The 26,432-nt window shown below is 42.3% G+C and overlaps 1 protein-coding gene across 3 annotated transcripts in view; it reads left to right on the top strand.

Annotated features, from left to right (window-relative positions):
• The window catches only part of cemip (cell migration inducing hyaluronidase 1), a 127,261-nt gene extending 102,163 nt beyond the window's left edge, over window positions 1-25,098 (top strand). For all 3 annotated transcript variants that reach the window (XM_084063821.1, XM_084063823.1, XM_084063822.1), the window contains 15 exons: window positions 3,979-4,048; window positions 4,494-4,622; window positions 6,280-6,365; window positions 6,562-6,693; window positions 9,080-9,115; window positions 10,889-11,044; window positions 11,805-11,985; window positions 12,572-12,787; window positions 18,152-18,363; window positions 19,096-19,281; window positions 20,345-20,549; window positions 20,774-20,860; window positions 21,774-21,931; window positions 22,293-22,393; window positions 23,521-25,098. In XM_084063821.1, the coding sequence (XP_083919947.1) occupies window positions 3,979-4,048; window positions 4,494-4,622; window positions 6,280-6,365; window positions 6,562-6,693; window positions 9,080-9,115; window positions 10,889-11,044; window positions 11,805-11,985; window positions 12,572-12,787; window positions 18,152-18,363; window positions 19,096-19,281; window positions 20,345-20,549; window positions 20,774-20,860; window positions 21,774-21,931; window positions 22,293-22,393; window positions 23,521-23,648 (2,083 nt within the window). In that variant the 3' untranslated portion in view covers window positions 23,649-25,098. The remainder of the gene's footprint in view (window positions 1-3,978; window positions 4,049-4,493; window positions 4,623-6,279; window positions 6,366-6,561; window positions 6,694-9,079; window positions 9,116-10,888; window positions 11,045-11,804; window positions 11,986-12,571; window positions 12,788-18,151; window positions 18,364-19,095; window positions 19,282-20,344; window positions 20,550-20,773; window positions 20,861-21,773; window positions 21,932-22,292; window positions 22,394-23,520) is intronic.
• Window positions 25,099-26,432: the final 1,334 nt, after the last annotated feature.

The raw sequence follows: 26,432 nt of genomic DNA, 5'->3' as shown, positions 1-26,432 counted from the left end.
AGTATATACAGGTTTCTTGTTTACAAACAACTTTAAAAGAAACGTGCACAGCTGAGATTAATAAACTGTTTGATTAGAGTCAGCTAGAGCCATGAGCTGCAGTATGTGACGGTGATCACGTTACCTCAAGTGTCTCAAACTAAAGATATTAAGACCTTTATTACTAGAAGGATGCATTTCAGATAATGTAAAGAGTGCTGCGTTCATCCCAAACAGAAACCTGTTCATTAATTGCAATGGTACAGTACAGTATAACATACTGTACATACTGTAGGCATGCATGCACATGCAACAGCAACCCATGTGAATGGCAACGAGCCAACGACATGCACAATACTGTCAGCACAGTCACATTTCTTTGACATAAGACTTTCAGAGGTCTTTTAACTCCAGTTGGTTGCCTAGCTAACTTCAGCTAATGTAGCTAATGTATGGTTCTAGCCAATGTACTGTATAAGACTGTAGCGTCTACAGTATACTATACAGCATTTATCTCTTCACAGTAACATTGTTGCTGTCGGTCAAAAACCACATTCTTTTTCTCCATAAATTAATGACCTATTTCTTACATTTCTGATCATGAACAATCCAGCTTTCTCGCTCATAAGCTTGCCATGGCTTCAAGCTCTGCAATTTGTTTCTGCATAGTTTCCACCACAATAGGCTTTTGAACCTTTTGAAAATTTGACATGTGATTTTCTTTTAGTACTTTGAATAGTTTACCTGACAGGTGTCTCGCCTCCACTGCTCGCAAAGTGCTTTCAAACATTGTATGGCCTTAATTGAGCAATTTGACCTGCTGTGGTACACGTCACAGGCAAAAGACTGACAAAAGACACTGACAAAGTAGAATAAATCATTCAATTAAAATGGTAATGGCAATTTTAGATAATCACATATAGTGGGGAGGAAATCATAAGGTCTTGACTCGATGAAAAACACTAATTATGATTCTGGAAAGTTATAAACTTGTTGAAGTTAGAGTTCTCCTCCTAACACTATAGACCAGAGCTAGTTGCCTTACTCTTAAGAATTAAAACACAATGCTACTTTGCTAATGCCCAATGCAAATTCATTCATATTAATTAATCTAATATAGTTTTGTTTTCAATTTAGCTTTTGTATTTTGCATGATATCCTATTAGTATTTTTGAAATAGCGTTATTTAGGCTGTATTATTATTAATAAATAGGCTTGGGGGGGTGGGGGCAGGTAAAATCACCAAATTACTCAGGGCCAGCACTACACACACACACACACACACACACACACACACACACACACACACACACACACACACACACACACACACACACACACACACACACACACACACACACGTTTGTATTACTATTCATTTGCATTACATTTCAGAAAGGCAATTTTATGAATGATTTTTTTTCATGTTTTGAGAATTTTTAACCATACGCATCACTCTGCAATGTGTTATGAGCTTGGAGATCGGCTATTTTTGGTGCACGACACCGGTGCACAACTAAGTATCAATCAGGCTTAACTCTAACCCCTAACCTCTAAATGCTTAATCCCAATCCTTACCACAACTCTGAATCTTTTCCTAATTGCAAGCCTAAATCTACAAACCTTTTCTAACGATAAATACAAATAACCATTGCTTTTGTGAGCACCAGAAAAATGGTCACCACAATGTCTATTGACAGATGTCTGGCATCTGTCAAATTCTACTACTAATACTCGTGGGGACATTTGGCCCTCACAAGTACACGCACGCACGCACGCACGCACGCACGCACGCACGCACGCACGCACGCACGCACGCACGCATACACACAGCCTGTCAGTTTGTCATTGTGTGCCTACTGTCTGGGGGTGTGTTTTTGTACTCATCCATGCATGCACGCCAGACATGCTGAAAGACGCCTAACATGATTGGACTTCAAACACGATGGAAGTATGCAGCTCCCCACGCACCACTCTACTGTGCACACACAGACCCCCATTCACCGGTCTTGGACATTGCATGCAAGCGTCTGCCTCCGCCTTCACTCTCTTGACAGCCAGCAGTCAAAATATTATGCGCGTTTGTGGCTGCAGCCTTTGTCTGGGGATATTGTGTCCTGTACTGTATGTGAGTACAGCTGTTTAGGACACGATGAAAGTGATGCACACATGGGGGAGTAATACGGCATGTTAGACAGCCATGAGGGCACACTCAACTGTTCATGCTCAATTTGAAATAGTTTGTGGTTGTCGTTTATGCTCCACAGTCAGTTCAGTTATTTCATGTGTATTTCTTAATCAGTGGTATCCCTATCTTGGAATAATTTAAGAAATAGATTTATTATTTAAAAACATTGTTTTTGGCATGGTGTTGTGAGCTTGTAAATTGGCACACAGTTTTCTCATGCAACAAACCTCCTTGGAGTTGAATTGAATTCAATTGAATTGAATTGATTGATTGGCTATTTTCACTATTTGTGCTAGGTACGATGAAGTATATACTGTAGGGCTTACGTGGTTAATAAACAAATCAGGCATCACGTGATCGCTACAAGTCCTACGTGATTTTTTATCATGTGTTTTTAATCATAAGTAAAAGTAATTCAGGGATTGTTGCTGAGAAAGCATGCACTTTTTCATCAACGCCCCTGTTGCTCAAGTACATCAGGAATTCAGGATGTATTGTTCAATGTCTTATGCCACGCCTGTACTACTGCGCTCCAGTTTGCTCTCTGAACTACTTGTATCACACTTGCGCTAAATCATGACAAATCATTACTGGAATCCAGTCATCCCTAATTAATTAAGCCACCTGATGACAACCAAAGATAACAATTAAGATCCTTTGTCAACATTGTCTCGTGGCTTAAAGATTACAACTTGATTTCTGATCAAGCTGAAAAACTAAATCACTGCAAAAAAAAAAAAAGTTTACAGAATCTTTCTCCCTCTGGCCAAATAAAGACAGTAATACATCACAAAGGCTTAAATGTAAATGATTAACAAGTGCCTGGGAGTGTATAAGCCCATTTGAATTATTATACTGTAGCTTGTACAGCCTTAGCATGTGCAACCCTGTTGTGTTCATCGCATTCAGGCCCCGAGTACAGGCTTTTCTATTGCCGCAAACCAATTCCACCATCCATATATCACACTGTCAACCTGGTAATTTTCGCCAACAGATGAGGAGAGAGTGTCTGCCCATTCCCATCGTATCTCTCCTTACCTTCCCATCACCCTCTGATGAAAACACACATTAACTGGCCTGGGGGTGATTGGGTCTTGATTGGGGCTGGTTGAGACCTTGATTACAACAGAGCTGATTTATTTTATAAATTGAGGCAGAGATGGAGTTGTAGATTAGTGTTTAGTGTGTTTTTCTGATGAGAGAATAGAGTGTAAGAAAGAGAGAGAGAGAGAGAGAATAGAAGACATAAAGAGATCTAGAGAGACTGTGAGAGAGACAGCACTGACAGTGTATGGATATGTGTAAGAGTATGTAGGCCAGTGGCCATATGTACTATATGCAAAAATCAGCACAGAGATCTGTATTTATGAAAAGGAAACCTGACATGAGATGGTGCGTACCTCTCCATGTACTCTGCAGGTGCTAGGTGTATGCCGAGATGATTTAGGCAACAAAGAGTTGTGAGAAGAGATTATACAGAAACAATTACAAATGTGATGTGTTTTTTTATTTAGATGTGTCCTGTGGGTGTCTATTTATGTGGTTGTGATACACAGTTCTTGAGTTTGACCTGACAAAGAACAAAGGCTCAAAATCTAGCACATGGAGCATATAGTGTGCAGGTTCTAGCATTGGAGCATATGAGTGTGCAGGTTCTGTTCTTTTCTTTTCTTGTTATTTAGTGAAGTATTTTTTCAACTCCACTCTCTCTCCCCCCCTTGTCTGTCTGTCTGTCTGTCTGTCTGTCTGTCTGTCTGTCTGTCTGTCTATCTTTCTATCTTTCTATCTATCTCCCTATCTTCCTCTATCAGTGCAACTTCAACTTTCTGGATCGCCAACCCCAATAACAACCTCATCAACTGTGCTGCTGCGGGCTCAGAGGTGAGTCTCTCGCTGCCCCCATTCTCTCCTCTCTCTCTCCAGGTGAAGGTCTGTCTCATTATCACCTTGCCAGGTCAGATTAATGGCTGTATGGTTCTATTAGTGTCTGAATCAAGCAGACAACACATACTGTAGAGGCTGGCCGCTACGGTTCACCATGATAGAGTGCCAATTATTATCATAATGCTGGGATTTCATGGGAAACGTCAGAGGGAACAGAGCGCAATTTATCCTCAAGGATATACAAGCAGGCAACTTTCTGTCAAAAGATAATAACTTTCCTCATTTGCATACCTGGGAGGAACAATGCAAAACAGGCAATTGACGTGGACAGTGTCTCTAATTCTCTTGGATGTGTGTGTGTGTGTGTGTGTGTGTGTGTGTGTGTGTGTGTGTGTGTGTGCGTGTGCGTGTGTGTGTGCGCGTGCGTACGTGCGTGCTCCAGGAAACAGGATTCTGGTTCCTCTTCCACCATGTGCCCACTGGGCCCTCTGAGGGGCTGTACTCCCCTGGACGCACCGAGCACACACCTATGGGCCAGTTCACCAACAACAGGGCCCACTCTAACTACAGGGTGAGAAGAACATGGGGGAGACGGGGGGGGGGGGGGGGGGGGGGGGTGGTATGGGGGTAGAGCAGTGGTTCCCGACCTTTTATGGATCACTTGAAAACTTTAGCCCATTTAATAGAGATAGCAATGAGCGGAATGAGAAAAAAGGAGGGAACAGAGAGAGAGAGAGAGGAAAAATGAAGGGAGGGAAGCGATGGCGAGGAAGAGAGAGAGGGAGGGAGGGAAGCAGAGGCGCCTCAGGGCGCAAACCGCGCTCTGCAGACTGACCTCAGAGAGAGATTTATTGGTCGCTTGTGGAAAGGGGAAGTGTTTTCGTTGATCTCTCTCCTCTTCTCCTTCCCCCCACAATGATCTCTTCGTTGCTGTCGGGGCAGAAAGAAACCTCCTATCTCCATATTTCAACTTTTACGTTTTTTCGTAAATTAACGCCCTACTTCGTCATACTACAGTGTCACAGTAGCAAAGTAGCAAAGTAGCAAAAAATAGCTAGATTTACAAGCTAAGTTGTGAGCTTGTAGATCGCAGTGAAAGTGAAAGTGGTTAAGTCTGTCAGTGGGGTTTTATGATTTTTTTTTTACCAATGAAAAGTATTATAAATAACTACATCGGCTCCATTGGAACACAGGTTATTTTATCCCATTTCCTGAAAAGTATCAATTTTGGACATACAAGGTTTCCACCCGACAGCAACGCGTCTGTCTCTCTCGTCTCCCGCCCCCTGTCCCCTCTGCTGGTTGCTAGTATTTTTTTATATTTCTCTAATGATTTGAACCATCATAACGGAGGCGTACCGTAAAACCATGTCAGGTTGTCTGTGTGTGTGTGGGAGACGGAGGGCCACTGATTGGGACAATCAGGGCACAGCTGCCTCGTGCATTAACCCATTCAATCCGGGAACGCATCTCTGGAGTCATTTCAGATGACACCCCCAGAAGCAAAGATTTGACTTACAAATGCTCACTTTAAAAAATATACTCTGCGTTCCCGGATTGAATGGGTTAAAATCTCTCACTTGAGCGAGATGAATTCATCGGCTGTCAGCGCGGTAATCAGTCATTTAATCAGGCGTCAAGTTACATGTACGTAGGAACACAGCTTGCAAACAATAAATGACTGCAACCATCATACACAACTTATTGCTACAATATCATTTACAGTAAGTGCATATTTACACTTTCACAAATTGCGACCCATAATGATCTCACCGATTCCCCATGTCAATCAACAGGGGTCAATCAACAGAGGTCATAATAACCCAATGTTTAATTATTGAATAATTAAAGACACTTGAATAAGAACATTATGATGTCATACAGTAATTCAATGAATTTTGCTGCTTTGTCAGCTATTGGGTGCTAAAAGCACATGCTTGTGTCTAATGTGCCTGCGGCCGGGAGGAAGGGCGGGCATCTGGTTCTGTCGTCACCTTTTCCCCGCCTCTCAGTTTTATGGACAAAAAGTCAGAGAGGGAGGAGTGTTCATTGCGAGATGACAGGCGTGGCGTACTAACGTCATGTAACATCTCAAATCCCATCTTTGTGTGTGAGAGGGTGCACACACTGTATTTTGGCATGAGTTGTGCAAAAGCAATAATGCTGATTAATGTGCTTTCTTTGTTGCTCAACTTGAAATATTTGATATGAGTTTCTCATTGTTCCAGGCTGGGATGATCCTTGACAATGGAGTGAAGACCACTCAGGCTAATGACAAGGACAAGAGACCCTTCCTCTCTTTAGTAGGAGCCAGGTCAGGGTCCCTGTCATCCACTATTATATACTCTGTTAGCACTGGGGGCTGAAATAATGTCTCATTCTAAATAAATATATCCCATTCTGATATAACTTAACTAGCTTTGGTTTGTTGCCTTCCTGTGTTGAGATGTTTTGTGCTGCTGTGGCGTCTCCTCACCCTCTGTTGGTTTCTTGCGTGTGTACGTGTGTAGGTATGGACCTCACCAAGATGCAGATCCATTCAAGCCAAGAGTACCTGCTCTCATCCACCATTTTGTAGCCTATAAAAATCAGGACCATGGAGCCTGGCTGAGAGGAGGGGATGTTTGGCTGGATGACTGCCAGTGAGTACTACAATGATGGATGGATGGATGGATGGATGGATGGGTGGGTGGATGCGTGGATGGTTGGATGGATGGATGGATGGATGGATGGATGGATTCTTAGGCCTCACATCATAGCAGATGTGATGGTCACAGAACCAAAGTGGTTGATCTGAATTCATAATTGCAAGCAAACTACCTACAAAACATTATCTGACTTATCAGTTACTTAGTTAGTTAAAAATGTACAAGCTTGTTCGCGGAACAGTCATCCTCCCTACTTTGAGGAAACCATCAAAGGGTTAGGTAACCTTCCTGTGTTTTTCTTCAGCTTAATGGATTTTGTTGCATGAGAGTATGAAACTGAGAAAACAGCCAGCACTCACTAAATGTCCTTTTGCTGAGGAAGACCTATTAGGTTGAAATTAGGTTGAAACACGTCCGTTGCGCCATCTGGCTGAGGTAAATAAATAATAAATGTGAAAAGGACATTTATTGAATGCTGTTTTTTTTCTCAGTTTGATCATATTGTTGGGCCGTACACCTTGAGACCTTTGTTTAATCTGGAGTGTTGCGGGCATTCTGCTTTGCAGTGCTTTCTCCTCGGATGAGCATATGGACAGCTTTGTAAAAATGCATCAGAAATACTGAATCTTTTACACATAACACTTTAATGACTTAAATTACTGATATTATCCTCTAGCTTTCATTGAAAATTAATCTTAATAGAGAGAAGCTGCTTTAATTTCATATTTTCTCTGGTAAGGACAGGTGTCCTGGGATATGGCCTGACTGTGTAGACCAGTTGTTCTCAAAGAGGGTTCCATGGGGTCCGCAGAAAAACTGTCTAATTTCACTATTATTTCACCATCTAGACATTAGCCCACTGTTATGTCACCACCTTCAGTATACTATAAACAGTTGCAGAATGTTGTATTAAATCTAATCCCACAACACAAATCTTCTCTAATGGGGTCCCTGGAAAAAAAAATATTTTCAAATGGGAGTCCACGGCCCAATAATGCTCAATTTGGGGATCCTTGAAGCGTCCTTTGGTCTGGTTCAGCTTCTGAAATAGTTGCAGACTGTAAAGTGGTTTGTTGATCCAGTCAACACTAGGATTTGCCAGCCGTGACAAATTGCTTTGGAGACTCCTCCTGCCTCAGTCTCCCTGGAAGATTTGTATTTATTTATTAATTAATTTATTTATTTATTTTTTTCACAAAAAAAAGAGAGAAATAAAAGAAAAAGGGAACAGATGGAATATTAATACGCTCCCAGCAACAGAAATCAATTTAAAACAAATGTCTTCACAGTTTTAAGTGAAATTAGTGGTGTGTGTGCTTGTGTGCATGCGACGTGTTTGCACGTGTGCGTGTGTGTGTGTGTGTGTGTGTGTGTGTGTGTGTGTGTGTGTGTGTGTGTGTGTGTGTGTGTGTGTATGTGAGACATTGAGTACATGCGTAACCATACTACATGCACAGGTACTGTATGTTCATATTAACCACCACGTTTTCATATTCTTTCCCGCTAGAATAGAAATGATCTACAACCTCTCAATGCGTCCCAGAGCTGCGCATTGTGAGGTTGTAGATCGGCTATTTTCGCCACGTGACACGATCGTACGACAAAGTACAACATAGGGCTCAATTGGTTAAGTAGGGGACTATAAAACTCAATGGTTCGATTCTCAACGCGAAGGCAGTTTCCTTTACTGCATGTCATGCCCTTCCTTCCTTCCTTTTCCTGTCTTTCTCCACTATCCTATTCCAACAAATCAATACATTGCAGTGAATATGTATCTTTAAAATCTAAACAAAAAAACATGAGCTCAACAATGAACAATGATTATTCTTCCATTACATTGTGGGCGTCGTATATCCTCACCGATCTTCTTGGTAAGAATCTGGCAACCATACCAGCTGCTGAAAAAACATTTGATTATACGCAATAACATTTTATCTCCCTCAGACAGATGTGTGTGTGTGTGTGTGTGTGTGTGTGTGTGTGTGTGTGTGTGTGTGTGTGTGTGTGTGTGTGTGTGTGTGTGTGTGTGTGTGTGTGTGTGTGTGTGTGTGCGCCCGTGTGTGTGTTCTCAGGGGGCCCTGGACTGTTGCTATGCTGGAAATGATAAGACTGATAATGATCTTCACATTATTCTGTATTTGGTCAGGTATTATTCCTCACACACAGTCTCCTGTCCTTCCCCTCCTCTCCCTCGCTCTCTCTCTCTCTCTCTCTCTCTCTCTCTCTCTCTCTCTCTCTCTCTCTCTCTCTCTCTCTCTCTCTCTCTCTCTCTCTCTCTCTCTCTCTCTCTCTCTCTCTCTCTCTCTCTCTCTCTCTCTCTCTCTCTCTCTCTCTCTCACTTTCATTCTCTCTCTCTCTCCGTCTCTGTCTCTCTGTTTAGATTTGCTGATAATGGCATCGGCCTCACCCTGGCAAGGTAAGCCCCCCCACCTCCCCCCATTAATCAACGTTTATATTTACGTGGGAAGAAGGGGGAAAAGGGTGGAGTTTGTGTTCATGGGCGGCAGTGGAGAACCCTCTCGCTGTCTCCAGTAATTGGAAAACACCTTATAAGGACTTAGCTTAGGATGCTCTGGGAAAACAGTGCTTTGAGTGTGAAAAGTAATTTAGGAGTGTGAGAGTGACAGCGATGGGAATTGGTGGGAAAGTCTCCGCTGGTTTCACCCCAAAAAATAAATAAATAAATAAAGGGCACACACCCTGGTGATACGTGACACACAGACACACATATACACACATCCCTGTACTGCTATACTTGTGAGGACTTTTAACTGATTTCCATTGACTTCATTCATGGCCTTACCTCTAACAGTAACCTTAGCCATCACCACTACTGTACATACATAACCTAAACCTTTACCCTAACCTTAACTTAACCTTAAACCGAACCCTAAAACGTCCTCTCAATAGCCTCTGCATCTTCCTATGCTTGTGAGGACATTTTGGTCCTTACAAAGATTGCAAGGCACACACACACACACACACACACACACACACACACACACACACACACACACACACACACACACACACACACACACACACACACACACACACACACACACACACACACACACACACACACACACACACTATATATATAGCCTCATATATTGCAGCCGGAGCAGAGCATACACTGAATGAACAAAGTATTAGTCACCCCTGTTATATCCGTGAAATAGGCCGACCAACAGAGTCAAGTGTATATGAAGGCTTATTGTTTTCATCCATCCAACGCACTTCAACCATGGAAGAAAAATGTGGATTTAGGAAGGGGAGACAGATGAGAATAAAGGACTTCTGTGCAAACATACAATTATGAGTATGTTTATTTGTATGAATAATTGATGTGCGTAATTTGGTTCAATTCGGGGGAAAAGAGAGAGGTAGAAAGGAGAGAGATATACAAGCAACAGCAACAACAATAATTACAACTATAATGACTTCAGTAACAATAATAGCAGGTATAATAATAGTATAATATAATAGCAGTCCACAGTCGTGTTCCATGGAAACCCATGATCTGTAGCTGGGGGTCCACAAGTACGATCCTTGGGAGCTATTATTATAGTCTGCAGCCATCTCCCATTGAAGCAGCCGATAATGGGAGACACGCAAACCTCTGGGGAAGAGCAGAAGTCACTGAAAGTTCAGTTAGTGACAGGCCTAACTCAACTTTACTTTCATGACGAAATCTGCCACATCCTCACTCGAAAATCCATAACGGCTGTAAGTTTTGTGGTTCTTAGTTCTTTAGTAAGGGTCATCTTTTCCTCCTGTAACCTCTCGCCTGTGTGTACCGCAGGCTACTGATGTTGGTTGTCTTTGTAGTTTCCTGATTACTATGCTGAGTGTGTTTTCTTGCTTGCAGGTTTGCAGTAGCAAACGCATTCTCCCATTCCCATCTGTCTGAGGTCTAATCCTGCCACTCTAACCCTCACCCACTGACCTTATGTTCACACTGGCACACCATATCTGATTTTTGGTCCATCCAGGTTGGAAACAGATTGGTTTATCTAGTCTGAACAGCAAAAAAAAAACATGGAAACTGATATTTGCACATCAGATTTGAATCACATTCCTTTCAGACATTTGCATACAACCAATCCGACTTTAATCTGGATAAGAAATCAGATTTGTTCTGGATTTTGGATGCCAGTCTGAACAAGGCTTTACTATGTGTCTGCAGTGGAGGAACCTTCCCTGATGATGATGGGTCTCGTCAGGAGGTGAAGAACTCACTTTTCGTCGGGGAGAGTGACAATCGAGGGATGCCTGTTCCCGACAACCGCATCTGGGGGCTAGGTGGGGCCGACCTCAGTGATAGGACCCTGCCACGCGGCGTGTAAGTGGTTTTCCTTGTCAACACAAACACACACTCGCACACACACACACACACACACGCACACGCACACGCACACGCACACGCACACGCACACACACACAATTAAAACTAACATGCACAAATGCAATGTAGACACGCACACACTCTCTCTCTCTCTCTCTCTCTCTCACACACACACACACACACACACACACACACACACACACACACACACACGTCGCACACGCACACGCACACGCACACGCACACGCACACGCACATACACATACACATACACATACACACATAAAATAGAAATACCTAGATTGCATCGTTGATAAGGGCTGATATGTGTGAGTGCAGCTTTGTACCCTGGCAGACAGGCTATTTTCCCTGGCCCACTTGGCAAAATCCAGAGTACTGTAGCAATGTCTGAGTTACATATTCAACATTCCTTCATTGTCTGGAGAAGAGAAGAATCCATCATAAAGCATGGCTGTCTCAATGCTTCACCTATGCCTGACTTACTCTGATTTAACTGAGCTCAGTTGCAAAAGTATTCTCATATAATTCCCAAATTGTGCAATCATGGACAAAGACCACCGGGTAGAAAATGTATTTATCATCACCAGAGAAAGGCTGCTCTCTATTTACAATGTTTCTTTTGCCTCTAGGTAATAAATTGTATTACCCTGGATCTGAACTGTGGTTAGTGTGTGTTTTTTTTTTTTGCATTCGTGTATTTTATTTGTTTGTGTGGGTTTGCCTTATTGTGTTGCAGTGATTTCCCCATCCGAGGCATGCAGATCTATGACGGACCAATCAACGTGCAGAACTGTACCTTCCGCAAATACGTGGCTCTGGACGGACGGCACACCAGCGCCTTCGGCTTCAGGCTCAACAACTCCTGGCAGAGCTGTCCCAACAATAATGTCACAGACATTACCTTCGATAATGTGCCTGTGAGTGTGCTTCTGTCTGAGAGAGACACAAAGAGAGGAAGAAAGAAACAAAGAAAAAAAGAAAGAGAGAGGTATAGAAGGAGGGGTGAGAGGAAGGAAGGGAGGAAAGAAAGAAGGAAAGACAGAAAGAAGGGAGCAAGAGAAAGTAAAGAAAGATGAAGTAGCTTCAACCTAATCAACAATACATCGCTGTCGGGCAGAAACCTTGTATCTCCATATTTCAACTATTAGTTTTTTCTTAAATTCATGCCCTACTTCATCGTACAAGGGCCATGCAAAAGCAGCGGAAATAGACGATCTATAAGCTATCGCGGCGCATTGTGAGCTTGTAGATGACCGGCAATTTTTGAAAGTGAATGTTTTTAAGGCTGTCTATAGGTTTTATAAATATTTAACCAATGAAAAATTATTGAGCTAGTGACTAAATAATAACTACTAATAATTATCGGATCCATTGTACTGTAACACAGGTTCTTATTTCCATTTTCTGAAAAGTAATGGTTTTGAACATGGCCTGACGGCTATGGATAGTGCCATAACAGTGCAGTAATAACAGCAGCTGGGCATCCACCTTGTATCCTCATAGATCACATCGCGGGTGTTCTTCGGGGAGCCAGGTCCCTGGTTCAATAAGATGCAGATGGACGGAGACAAGACCACCATCTTCCATGACATGGATGGCTCTGTCAGTGAGTACCCAGGGGCCTTCCTGGTCAAAGAGGACAACTGGCTGCTGCGCCATCCAGACTGCATTGATGTGCCGGACTGGAGGGCTGCCATCTGCAGTGGGCACTATGCACAGGTGGGTGGAGAGGGTGGTTCACTCACAGATGTACACACACACACACACACACACACACACACACACACACACACACACACACACACACACACACACACACACACACACACACACACACACACACGCACACATATACACAACACACACATGCATGTACAAACAGACACGCCACAGAGACACACCACCGACACAGATACGGATGCTCAAGTTGGCCGTAGCTTAGTGGGTATAGAGGCCAGGCCGTCTGGTAAGCAGAAGGTCACCGGTTCACACTGCAGATAAGCACACAGGAACATAGACAGACATAGAATATCCTCTCTCCCGTTCTCTCTCTCTCTCTCTCTCTCTCTCTCTCTCTCTCTCCCGTTCTCTCTCTCTCTCTCACACACGCACACACATGTTCAACCTCTGCAGGATTAACTGGCATTGTTTGTTATTTACCTTACCACAGACTTAAAACCTAATACGTATGTCTTGTCTAGGAATATTGGCTGGTGTGTGTGTGCGCGCGCGCACGTGCGTGTGTGCGTGCTTGCAATGCTGCATATTACATTGACACCATGGTCTATCCGGCTACTTTGAAACTGTGACAGAAATGGGTTACTATATTGCCATTTTATTTATCTAAATGATAAATAGTCTGCAATGTCTGTTACATTCACCCATTCACACACATGCACACACTGACGGCTGAGGCAATCATAGGAAAAAAAACTGAAGGAGTTTTGCAAAACACATCAAAGATTACGGAGGTTTCCAATATGAGCAATGTGGAAGGCATTAAGAAAGCATCCTCCATATATTGTTGATGCAATTATATTTTACATCCCTTCAATTAGATTTGATTTAATGAATTGAATGCAATAGTTTATTTCGAACATAAATTAAAAACAAATAACATGCAAAACAGAAGAAAACAAGCATAGCAACACAACAATGTTCGAAAAGGAGAAGGACTACTCCCTTCTTGCCAATGCAAACTCTATTTACAATTTTATACATAACCCAAATATTTCCACTGCATGGTCAAAGAACATATCAAGATTAACTGTATTAATAACAGAAATAAATAAAACCAACCCGTTGACCAATTTAAACCCTGCATCCGGTTGACCGTCCCCACTCCACACCCAACACTCTAACTGAAAACAGCCGATCCACAAGCCCACGAGGGGCCGCACTGCAGCTCGCTGTGAGCCTGCAGATCTTCCACTCCCCACCCGGCACCAGCCCTAGAACAGGGACGCCAGGGCTCAAGCGGTCAACACAACCCCTCCTCATCCAAATACCTAATAATCTTTGTATGTGCCTTATGTGCCTTATTAAAACATTTTATATTTACTTTGTTTTAACTCCACACTCAGTCCACTCCACAAATTCACTCCATAAACTAAAATGCACATATTATTCAATGCATTCAATAGTTAAGACATTGAACTTTCAGTTCAAAGTTGTATTCAAATATGTTTATAGCTTTTTCAATGAGTGTATATCATTTGTGTATACTCAAAATACATGTGTACCAAATGTATTCAAGTCACATCACTGTCCACCACTTTGTGGTCTGGTCCAAAATCCACCTTGGTGCATCCAGCTTGGCTTAGTGTCTATACGAACACAATTGGTCATGTTCGAGGGAGGCAAGCCAGGCAGGAAGGGTAGGACCTAGCGACTCGTACGGACTGGGGGGGGCGATACCTGTCAGCGGGGATGCTGAAGAGGAGGAGTAGGATGGAGGCACTATGTCCTCCCGGTGGGGGTTCCTTATTGGCGGGTGAGGCAGTAGGGTAAAATAGTAGTGGCCACACTGAAATGTGTGGGGAGGACTATTTGGCATTAACATTTAACAACCCACTATAAGAGTAGTTGATTCTCCTTATCTGCCAGGTCTAGACTCCCCAGTCAGACCAAAGAGAAAATAATTTCACTCTCTGTGAAGTGTGGAATGAGGGGCGAGAGCCGTAATGCAAGTACATTCCGAAAATAATTACTAATTAGTTTCATAAATAATTCCGCTCTGCTTCAATTCTTCTTAAGGAAAGGTACTTGCGGTACTGAGCATTAGTTCATCTTTACTCTACTAATCTAATTCTAGAACATGATTGATTTAAGCTATAACTCCATAGAGTGGTATGATTGGTTAAAACAAAAAGTATTTTGTTAAAGGTTTAAAGCACTATATTGTGATAGTAATCATTGCTATAGAGTGTTTGTTCAGTAACAGGAGTCTCCCAGTCTCTCCAGCTCTTTAATAAACAGAAAATACATTTTCCGGTAGGTGTCAAAATCTCAGCCAATCAGGAGAAAGTACCCATTTTTAAGCTTCATTTTTATAGTGTTCCAGTTCCAATTTTGCCTGCTCATTTCTTAGTGTCATCACTTCCAATTTCACTTGTTTAATCTATATCCTGATTGAGTTCTCTATCCTGATTGGATACAATTGGAAATGAAACTGAAACTGAAACGAAAATGCATTTTCTGTTTTATAAAGAGCTGGAGAGACAAGGAGACTCCTTTTACTGAACAACCACTCTATAGCAATGAGTTCTATCAGAATATAGACCCCTTAACAGACGACGTCACACTGGCTGCACGCAGCCAGTATGCGCGCAACGAAACCCATTATATCAGGTCTCGTTAGGACGCGTCTCACTAGCCAACACACACAAGAGGGGGTTGGGGTGTGCTGAAACCAGTGCACCCCGAAACAGGTTGGGAATTGATTGCGTGAAACAATCACCTGTGCGTCCAGGCTCAATGTTAGTAAACAAATAATTGGTCTATAGAGCTATTTAACACTTATTTTAACCAAAGAAAATCACTTGCCCTACCTTTAAAGGTATTTTTGAGGCATTTTTAGGCATTTCCAGTGAGGATGAAAAACATTATAAGTGAAATCCTTCTATTCCAATTTAGTTTTATACTGTATTTCATTGCTGTAGTTGTTTGAGTCAGAGAGGGAACTGGTGGATGCATACATAAAGGCACACAGATCCAAGATGACTAAAGATACTGAGAGGGAAATTTTAAGTAATAATGTATAGATAGAATCAAACAGAATCAAAATGAAAATTGTACACAGCCATTTCCGTGTCCCATGAGGCCTTGTGTGAATTATGGGCATCACTTCCTGTTGTCAGTCATTCAATTCCTTTGAGTGATCCGTGTAATAATGTGGGAACACAACCTAACAGAAATCAGAAAGGGTCTCATTAGTCTGCCAACTTACCCTAAAAGATCTCCCTCCACACAGCTAGTTCAAATTAATCATCAATGGCTCTTGACACTTGCTCTTAGCGGTAGCTTAACTCCTGTCCTGTGTTTCATTCTTACTGGCTGCTGTTGCTGCTGTGACACACGAATCTCTGCATGGTGATTAAATGGTGCTTGTTAAGTGACTTCAGCGCTTGATAATAAGCACTGATCATTCATTTAAATCAGCTGTGTGGGAGAAGATCTTGTAGGGTAAGTAGGTAGACTAATATGGTCCTTTTTGATTTCTGTCAGGTTGTGTTCCCACATTATTGTTGACTGACACAGATCACTCAATTAATTGAATGACTGATGACAGGAACTGATGCCCATAATTCACCCCCCCCCTTTCCCCAGTAAGCTCCATAGGAAACTTGTGGATACAATGTGCATGTATTCTATTGTATTAGTAAAAATAAATAGTTAAATATCATTGTCTCCTCCACTTTCATGGTAGGAGACAATGATATGCCAGAGATATATTCTAGGCTATTTGGAATCAAGTACAGGAGTTGATGACTTTGCATAGAGTGAACCTGAGGCAGCTGTATGATATACACATCATCACTTTTTAAAGAGTGATGAAATGCCCAGTTATTTCCTCTCTATCCAGCCCACCAGTTTGAAAAATGTGCCAGTCCCTTTTCACAGTAGACGTTTTTCTTTATAGACTTGTCATAGATGGTAAATACATACAGCTGACAGTAATGACATGTGACGTGTGTCAGCATGAACTTGTACAGGTGTACTGTACAGGTGATGTCCACGCTGCCGCATAGTAACACCTAAATTAACCAGACCAAAAATGTATATTATTACCATCAGCTGTGTTTACCTTCTAATCTACATGACATCAAAATGTCCGCTCTGAAAAGGGTCTATGAAATGATGGAGCAGAAATGAAGGGGTGAGTGTGCAGTGGGCACCTGCATAAAGGGTGATTTATACTTAGTTGCATGCTGGTGTTGCACACAGTAAATAGCCAATTTACAAGCTCACAACCCGTCGCAGTGTGTGTGTGTGTGTGTGTGTGTGTGTGTGTGTGTGTGTGTGTGCGTGTGCGTGTGTGCGTGTGCGTGTGTGTGCGCGTGTGCGTGTGTGTGTGTGCACGCTTATGTAACCTCCTATTGTAAGTCTCTCTCCATTTAAATGTTATGATATGATATGAGTAGAGCAGATTTGGGGACCTGGACCGTATTATCTATCTATTCATTGAACTTGATTTGATAGGCAAGCTGTGAAAACAACCTTGGACTGTATCAACTGTGAGAGAGGCTGCATGCACAATAATGCATTAGAAAGGAGTTCGTTAACCCTGTTAATGAATGAATCGATGCTGAAATGTAATGCTGAAATGAAAGGTGGGACTACATCACTGGCAGGGCTGCTTGTTTACTACTTGCTTGTTTCATTCTTGAATCAATACATTACATAAAACTCTGGATCTCATTATTACACTTTTCTCAATACCATCTTTCTGTATTTTACTTTACATAGAACAGTTTTACATTTTAGGTTTATTGTTTATGAAATTGATAGTGGTATACTCTAATCAAATCGAGTAAAATACATAGACCTTGATTTGAACCCACAGAGGTTGTGGGTTTGAATCCACCGTGGCGCATCCGACTTCTACACAAATCCGACATCTACACAAACACAATTGGCCCGTGTTCGGGGGGGAAAAAAATAAAAATAAAAATATACAGACCTGTCAATTTGTGTTAATGAAGCAAGAAAACCTCACACCTCTATCTATTGAAAAACAACACGCTCTCTCCAGCTAAATTGTAAATAATTGATCTGTTAATTAAATCCTTCTCTAAGGCTATTGTTATTGACTCTGTTGTCTTAATAAAATGTGACAGGAAAATTGATACTTTCACTGTTTAACACAAATACTCGTATATCCCTCAGGGACATACTGCCCTATCTAATGCCCTATCAATCGACCGCTCTAACTTTGAGGAGGTGCAACTCTGTCTTCACATCTCCATGGGAGGATTAGGTTAGGCCACTCTAAATTATGTAGACTTCCACGTGGGATTACCTGTCACGAATGTGGGCTACCGCTGGTTCATCAGTTAATGTGCATGCATGTGTGTTTTTCAGATCTACATCCAGACGCGTAACCCTGCCAACTCCAACATGCGCATGGTGAAGGACGAGTACCCGGACCGGCCCCTGTTTTTAGAGGGCGCCCTGGGAAAGAGGAAACACTACCAGCAATTCCAACCCGTGATCACCCTGTCCAAGGGCTATACTGTCCACTGGGACCAGGCCGCTCCTGGTGAAGTCACCGTCTGGCTCATCAACTTTAACAAGTCAGTGGACATACAGACAACACATTCACACATGCCTGTCGCCTCAGAAAGTGCCCATATTAAGCTTTCATGATCACAGCGCCTTTTTCGATCTGCCAGTACACACGTCCTTGCGTGCTCTCTGTACTGTACATGGCTAACAAAATAGTTGAAGAGCTATTGAGGTCACTTGCATCATACTTCACCAGTCTGTCATAATGAAGGAGGGCTGTGTTTTATAAGGAGTGTCCGTCCTGCTCAATTCCACTATTTACAAATTATGTACCACAGAAATGAGGAGCGCCATACTTCATGATGACTGTTTGTCATTTCTCCTGTCCCACCCTTTGCTCCAAGCACAGTTAATAGCATGGCTGTCAGCCATTGAAATAGCACAGCCATGGTAGACATCTCAAGCATTTTAACCATTCCCCATGGCCTGATCCTACCCTGAATGGACTGGCAAGACCTGGATAGCGACACTATGGAGATATTCTGCCGGTGCACCAATAGATGGTGCATCTATGGCACCATCTATTGTCCAAAGGCCTGAACTGCAACTCAATCTGCAAAAACGGTGCCCATGGGGTTTTTGACTGGGATGTACTCATTGTGAACATATTTAATCATTTAGTAACTGCTCTCCTTTGCATTGATTACAATTGCCTCCCTGCTGCTATTTATGGCTTTTGTGCATTGAAATTTCATTATTTTGTAGGCAAAATAAACACTGGTCTGTTTGGTGTATTCCAGAAATGACTGGATCAATGTAGGCTTCTGCTACCCACACGGCACCGCCTTCACAGTCATCGCTGACATCCACAACCGCCTGACCAAGCAGACCCGCAAAACTGGTGTTTTCATGAAGACCACACAGAGGGAGAAGATCAACCACTCGCACCTGGCCAGAGGCTACTACTACTGGGAGGAGGATACTGGGTAAGAGACCCTCACAGATAGTATACTGAAGGATTGTTCTATAGTACTGGGCCTTTTACATTATGTACACACATAGGTAGCACATTTTTAAACGTGAGCCAGTAAAAGTCGGCATACACTTTTGGCACAATCAGGTATTAATAGTATTAGTTCATTTAGTTAACATTAGCTCATATATTAAATCAAGAAGATCAAGATCAAGAAGGGTTTTATGTGTACAAGCAGCAAAATGTTAAGTGTGAAAATGTATGTTTGTAATATTAAGTGTGAAAATGTATGTTTGTAAAGTACTTCTAAAAGTAATTTAGGTCATTATAACATTGGAACATGTTTTAAAGAAAACACTCATTATGAGAAAGGGAGGAGGGGAAGATGGAAGGAATGCATTGGAACCAGATCACTCAGTGGGCTGGAAGATATTTTCAAAAGGGAGAAGATGAAAGAGAAAACTTAGGAAGAGGCGAGGAGTAGAAGTAAAAAGAGACAGATAAATCAAACGGCTGGCAAAGGGATTGAGGAAAAGGGGCACCAAGTGTGTCAGTGATGTGTAAATATGAAGATAAGACACAAGGAAACGACGCAAGTGAAGGACGCGAGGAAGGGAAAATGAGAATCGGAATTTGGCTAAACTCTTTCCACAAGGGGCGGGAGGTGACCAGTGCGGTAACCACATACTGTAATCTCAACGTATGCGGTTTAGTTCTATCTGGGGACCTTTGTTGCATGTCCTTCCACCACAGTTTCCTGTCTCTCTATTGTCCTATATAAATATAAAATAAGAAACAGTGAAATATTCTGTTTGGAACAAACAAACTAAGAAACTGTGTGGATCTATGTGGATTATCTCGAATCCTCCTAGAAATGGCTTGGCTCTAATGTGGATCTCAGACTTCATGTAACCAGCCTTCTATGACGTCAGTCATATGATGTACAGTGTGTTTCAGCTTGATCACAGCCCCATTGACTTCCATTATAAAAACTAAAACATGGCCAGAGGAACACAGAGCAAAGGAGTACTAAATGCAAATGCTTTCCACAACCACACTTTTTTGTTTGTCTGCAGCCTGTTGTTCCTCAAAGTGAAAGCCCACAACAACAGAGAGGAATTTGCCTTCTGCTCAGTCAAAGGCTGTGAGAGAATCAAGATCACAGCCGTCATTCCCAAAGGTAGTCCTCCCAGTGACTGCAGGGCCAAGGCCTACCCCAAGCATGCAGAAATGCCCATTGTAGATGTGCCCATGCCCAGGAAACTACCCAATGCAAGGCTGGTAAGAATTCACAATAAACTCATTATGGAACAATGATGAGTTTATAAGTTATGTGCAAATGAATTAAGCAATTCCTGAGTTCGTTTTTTGTAATGAGTGAAGCAGTTCCTGTGTTTGTTTTTGTTGTCTGTTCAATTATTTTTCCATCTGTTCCATCTTGACAAGAAGTTATCAGAGATTCTTGTGAAAATTGTTTGTTCACAAAGGTCTGTTGCACCTTTCAGCACACACCAGAACACTTCCTGGAGCTCAAACTGGAATCCTACAACACACGCTTCTTCCACATCAAGGAGGACTTTGCCTACACTGAGGTAATGTCTCAAGAACAGATTCAGAGTTGCGCTAACTGCATTTGTCGGGAGGGCCGAGCACGTCAACATTGGCCTACGAGTGGGCGTGCCTTAGATCAGGAAGCAGGCCGCGCTTCCCAATCAAATGTAGTGGCCGGGATCTGTGCGTTCACTTCCCACTGGAAACAAACCCAAACTAATTTAACAATAGCGTCCTTGGAGCCGACAAAACCACGGAAAGTTAGTAACATTTTAACTCGTTCTTCCATTATAGAAACAAGTGGGCTTATAACGAAAACGATCCATGTTCCGTGGGAGAAATGTTGTTAGTGTTCCGTTGAGAAATGTTGTTAGTGGGAATGAAAACATAGGTGCCCCCACTGGAAGAGGAGGGCTGAGGGCAGACCAAACGGGCCTATTTCCTGTACCCACATTCTATCGGGAGCTCCCCCCAGAGTCAAATTAAAAGGTAAAAAACAGCAGAGGGCGCTGTTTTTCCTTTTTTTTTTACATGGGTTCCCAGATTGACACTGAGGTGACTCTGGTCTCATGTGACATCATCATGATGAAGTGTCCTTTTGACTAAAAGCAAACATTAGCAATAAACCCGTACACATAGCTTTTGACTTCAAGTTCTAACTGTGATACATCAGCTTATACCAGATATTCATCTAAAAGCATTTTATAGCCTTAGGGAAATACGTTTGCACTTTGCAGCGATTGAAACAAAAGATTGTGAGATTTAATCATTTAGGAAAATAATTCACTCTTCTTATCATTTCTTATGTGTTGCATGTACAATAGTTCTTTGTCACTAGGCCGATGCCCATTGGGAAAGATGCCCATTGGGAACGTACCTGTTTGACAGATCATTCATACTTTAGGCACAGAGGCAGTGCTCTTATTGGCTGTGTCACTCTGTATGATGTGGCAGGTGAACGGCAGGAAGATGTACCAATCAGAAGATGGAGTGCACCTGACGGTGCTGGACGGTCATGATGGGAAGCAGGTGGACAGCAAAGCCTTCAGGAACTCTATACTACAGGGCATCCCAGCACAGATAGACAGCTACGTCAGTGGACTGAGAGAGGGGTAAGGAGAAATATACTGTACCTTCAACTCTGTTTAAACTGCTTCTCTGGCCTGTAAAACCAGATATACATGTTATACTGAAGCACTGACAGCTCTACACACACACACGCACACATTCTCTCTCTATTTCTTTCTCTCTTTCTCTCTCTATCTCTCTTTCTGTGTGTGTGTGTGTGTGTGTGTGTGTGTGTGTGTGTGTGTGTGTGTGTGTGTATGTGTGTGCGTGTGCGTGTGCGTGTGTGTGCGTGTGCGTGTGTGTGTGTGTGCGTGTGTGCGTGCGTGTGTGTCTCTCTCTCTCTCTCTCTCCCCCCATATATATCGTTGCTGCGAGTTCATCTTCCCTCCTTTTTTCTCTTTCTAGGTCCATTGTTGTCATGACATCTAAGGGTCGTCTGGTGACAAGGGGGCCCTGGATTAAAGTGCTGGAGAAACTTGGAGCAGACAAGAATGTAAAATTGAAAGGTAACGTAGCGCAAAGCGCATATCTCGTTTCTCGTAAAATATCTTGTGATGTACATTTGTATGGGTCACGACACATATCCCCTCTTTTACGTTTAAAAAGATATATTTTAAAAGACGTAAAAATGAGTTTCTGGGGAAAATCTAACTTTTTTTCCCCAAAAGAATTACAGAAATGCTCCAAAAACCCGAAATAGAAAAAATACTGAAATTTTAAAACTTTTAAGAAATAGTGAAAGCTATTTCACAGATGCTATGTGCATCTGAATGTCTTGAGCAACACAGCAAAAAAAAACTAAACATGCATCAGGTCATGTTTTCAGCAGGAAATCCAGTAGAGGGCACCATTGCTACGGTATGCTGCGTGGATTTACAGGATAGGTCTTTGTGTGAAAAGAAATGGGCAAATAGCTACATGAATGAAGCTGTTAACTCCTTGTCTCATCGATGACAGAAGCTAGAAACACTTTGCCATGTGACTTGGCTTCAATGTAATGCTGACTCATACTGATGATGTAGAAATGGATTCATATACAGTAGTGACTCAGCAGTTTTCAGAATAAGGGAGTCGAGGCAGACATCCCACTTTGGCCCCTGCTCACACAAGTATCCATGTATGTGTGCTTTCAAAAGGGTCTCTCTGAGCAGGAGCCTCTTTTTCTCCATATCTCTATGTCATCTCATACAGCACAGCCTAAGCTCTGGAATTCACAAGAGCCTAAAAGAAAATCTTAGAGCTCAGCAAGTTCTAAAACTGCAGCGTTTCCAACGAGGAGCCCACATTCCACACATACATCCTGGCCCCAGTCACAGGACAGCAACATTTCTTCTGACTGTTGGGTGTGAGCGGCCAAACAAATGTATGGTCTATTTGTGTAAATGGTATTCCTGGGTGGGGTGAGAACCACTATGGTATGTGCGTCTCTGGAGGAGGAGAAATGATGGACAAATTTCCCTTTCTGACACCGACTTCTGTCAGTCTGGCCTCTCTTTCTGCACTGTGTGTTATATTCTCCTCTCATCATCGTCTCTCTCTCTCTCTCTCTCTCTCTCTCTCTCTCTCTCTCTCTCTCTCTCTCTCTCTCTCTCTCTCTGGAGCATTGCTAAGTCCATGTCTCTTTGCCCTGCAGATAAGGTGGTGTTTGTGGGCTTCAAGGGATCATTTCACCCTGACTGGGTGCGTCTGGAGGTGGGTGAAGAGAGAGCCAAGATCCACCAGGTCCTTCCCATCCCTGTGATTCATAAGATGAAGCTATGAGGGCCATGTGGAGTTGGGACAGCCGAGAGACTGAAGCCCCCATCTCCTGATATATGAGCACACACACACACACACACACACACACACACACACACACACACACACACACACACACACACACACACACACACACACACACACACACACACACACACACACACACACACACACACACACACACACACACACACACACACACACAGACACACAAAGACACCCACACACTGCCAACAATTGCTCCAAGCCATTGGTCCAGATTTAAGTGGGATTTTTTAAGGATCACCTCTTAAAGCCTGATTTATACTTTGTCGTACAATGGTGTTGAGCAACGGAAATAGTCGGCAATGCAAGTTCAACTTGTAGATCGGCTAATTTTGGCACATGACACCGTCATACGACGGGGTATCAATTAAGCATCAGGATGATGCAATCCAGTGTGTTGTTTTGCGGGGAGACCTCGACTCAGAGCCAGCACTGCCCAACATGAACTGTGTCCGTGCGAGGCCTGCCCATCAACGCTTACAGCGGGAGTACAGAGTGTGGGTCATCTAACCGAACGCATGCATATCTGCCACCAAGCACCCTTCCCATGAAGGGCTCCTGTCTGTTATCGTGACAAAATGTGTACGTTGAGTTATTCGACTGTACTGCTTGTTTGACTAAACTTGACTTTTAAAAAGCGAGAAAAGAGACAAAAAAAGAGAAGAAGAAAATCAAACAAAGAAACATTCCTTGTGTTCGTGTCCTGCCCGGTGGTGTTGAACTTCATTCCCATGGAGCAGTGTCCCTGCGCTCTTGAGCACTAGTTGACTTGATATTGTGATGTTCTTTCTCTCATATTTGTTATCATATCATAACGTTTGTGGTCCGTCTATCTGTGTTTAGAGTGTACCAGCAAGAAGCCCAAAAACTAAATCGAAACAACCGGCAAATTGAAATACAAAAATTATCCATTTAATTTTGATACACAATATACGATTCTGGCAATGTGCAATTTTTACCCCATTGTAAAAAGTAAAGAGAAATATTTGTTCAAATCTGGCAAGAAGCAGGAAGCTTTCTCTTTGCCGAAATAGCTGGTCTTTTTTCGGAGGTTGTAGCAGTTAGTGTTTTGTATGTTTAATGTGTTTTTAAGCTTCCACAGATTGATAACAGAGATATATTTTATACTTATTTATTGTACAGACACAATTGAACAAATTCTAGAAGGGACATCTTTTGAGTTGTAATGTATTCATGTCCTATACTGTATGTAAACACCATAGCGTCCTTTCAAAAGAATTATACTGTACACCCACTGCATACTAGCATATGATCCTTGGTATAGTTCATGACTTGTTTTAAACCATACACCAATGTGTTGTATATGTGACTTGGCCTTGTAAAGTGATGAAATCACAAGACTTTGAATCTCAAGACTTTTGTACAGAAATAAATGAATATTGAACCATTTGCCTGGCTGTTATTGATAAAACATGCATATACTGTAACTACAATCCAGAAACTTTTCACACACATACTCGACACACTTCAGTCCTCCTCACAACTTTACACTTTTATGTAGTCATTATTTTAACTGAAAAACAGATTTTCCTTTGACCAACCAGCGTGAAAGCATTATTTTAACAGACACTTTGATTTCTTGGAAATAAATCTCACAGGTTTTTATTGCTGACATTAATGGTTTCTAGAGGTTTGAAATACCAACAGGAGGGGCTCTGTCTGGCGCTGGGCCACTGGTTCCCATGGGCTAAGTGTGTGTGTGTGTGTGTGTGAGTGTGTGTGTGCGTGAGTGTGTGCGCACGCGCATGAGAGAGTGCGACAGAGAGAGGTTAGAGAACACAGTGCAAAGGGTGTGGTTCTCTGGCCTATTATAAATCATTGCGGAATGCAAAGTTCTGCTCACATGCTGGGGAAGTGAAGGGAAAGAAATGCCTTGTAAAGAATAACACATTAACTGGGGCCTTCGAACCCTCAGCGTGTTCCTGCTATGGCCCCTGTGCACGTGAAAAGCTTTTTAATTGCCTCTGAAACCCAACATTACATTATTGAATACATTAGTACAGCATCTAATGAGGTTTGGGATTTTAAAATGACTGGTGCAATATTTTTTCTGATTGCGTAGTCTCTGTTGGGAAAACAACAAACTACTACCATCCAATTTTTTTAATTGGAAAAGCTGATACTCCATTGAGTCTAGGCTTACTACTGTAAGCCTGCAGTAGTCTAGGCTTACCACTAGCCAAGACTAAATTGCAGGAGGTTGAACTGCACACAGGTGCAAACAATATATTGATTATGGCTTGCTGCACCTGTGAGCTGTGTGTGCACCAGACAGTAAACTCATTCTATGTCACTGTAGAGTAGCTTGGTGTGCTTTTTGACTGACAATCAATCTCTAGGTGTGACATTTTTCTCCCTCAGACAACATGGATATGGGAGATTTTCGTCAAAGAGGAGTCGTCATCACCGATAGTAATGAGTTAATTTCTGCTAACTAACAACAGCCAATTCCCATATTGTAGCATACCTGGGGCTCCCCATTTTGACAAAAACCTGGTACTTAAATGATATATAGTAAGTGAGTCAGAGTTGGAAAGCAGGGGCAGTGGAGAGAGTTCCATTACTGAGGTGAGTGATTAATATGGATTTGACAGTTTAGAATACTTTGTGATGCAGGCTGTCTTATCAGACTTTTATGGAAATCAATGTGTATATTGAATAGTAAATATATCAGTCAAGGCGCACTTGACGAATCTAGACAGGAGAGTCACCACCATGTCT

Source organism: Gymnoscopelus microlampas, assembly GCF_963454915.1.
Source record: "Gymnoscopelus microlampas genome assembly, chromosome: 1".
NCBI lineage: Eukaryota > Metazoa > Chordata > Actinopteri > Myctophiformes > Myctophidae > Gymnoscopelus > Gymnoscopelus microlampas.
The sequence above is the reverse complement of the archived record's forward strand: the minus strand, read 5'-3'. Positions and strand labels throughout refer to the sequence as shown.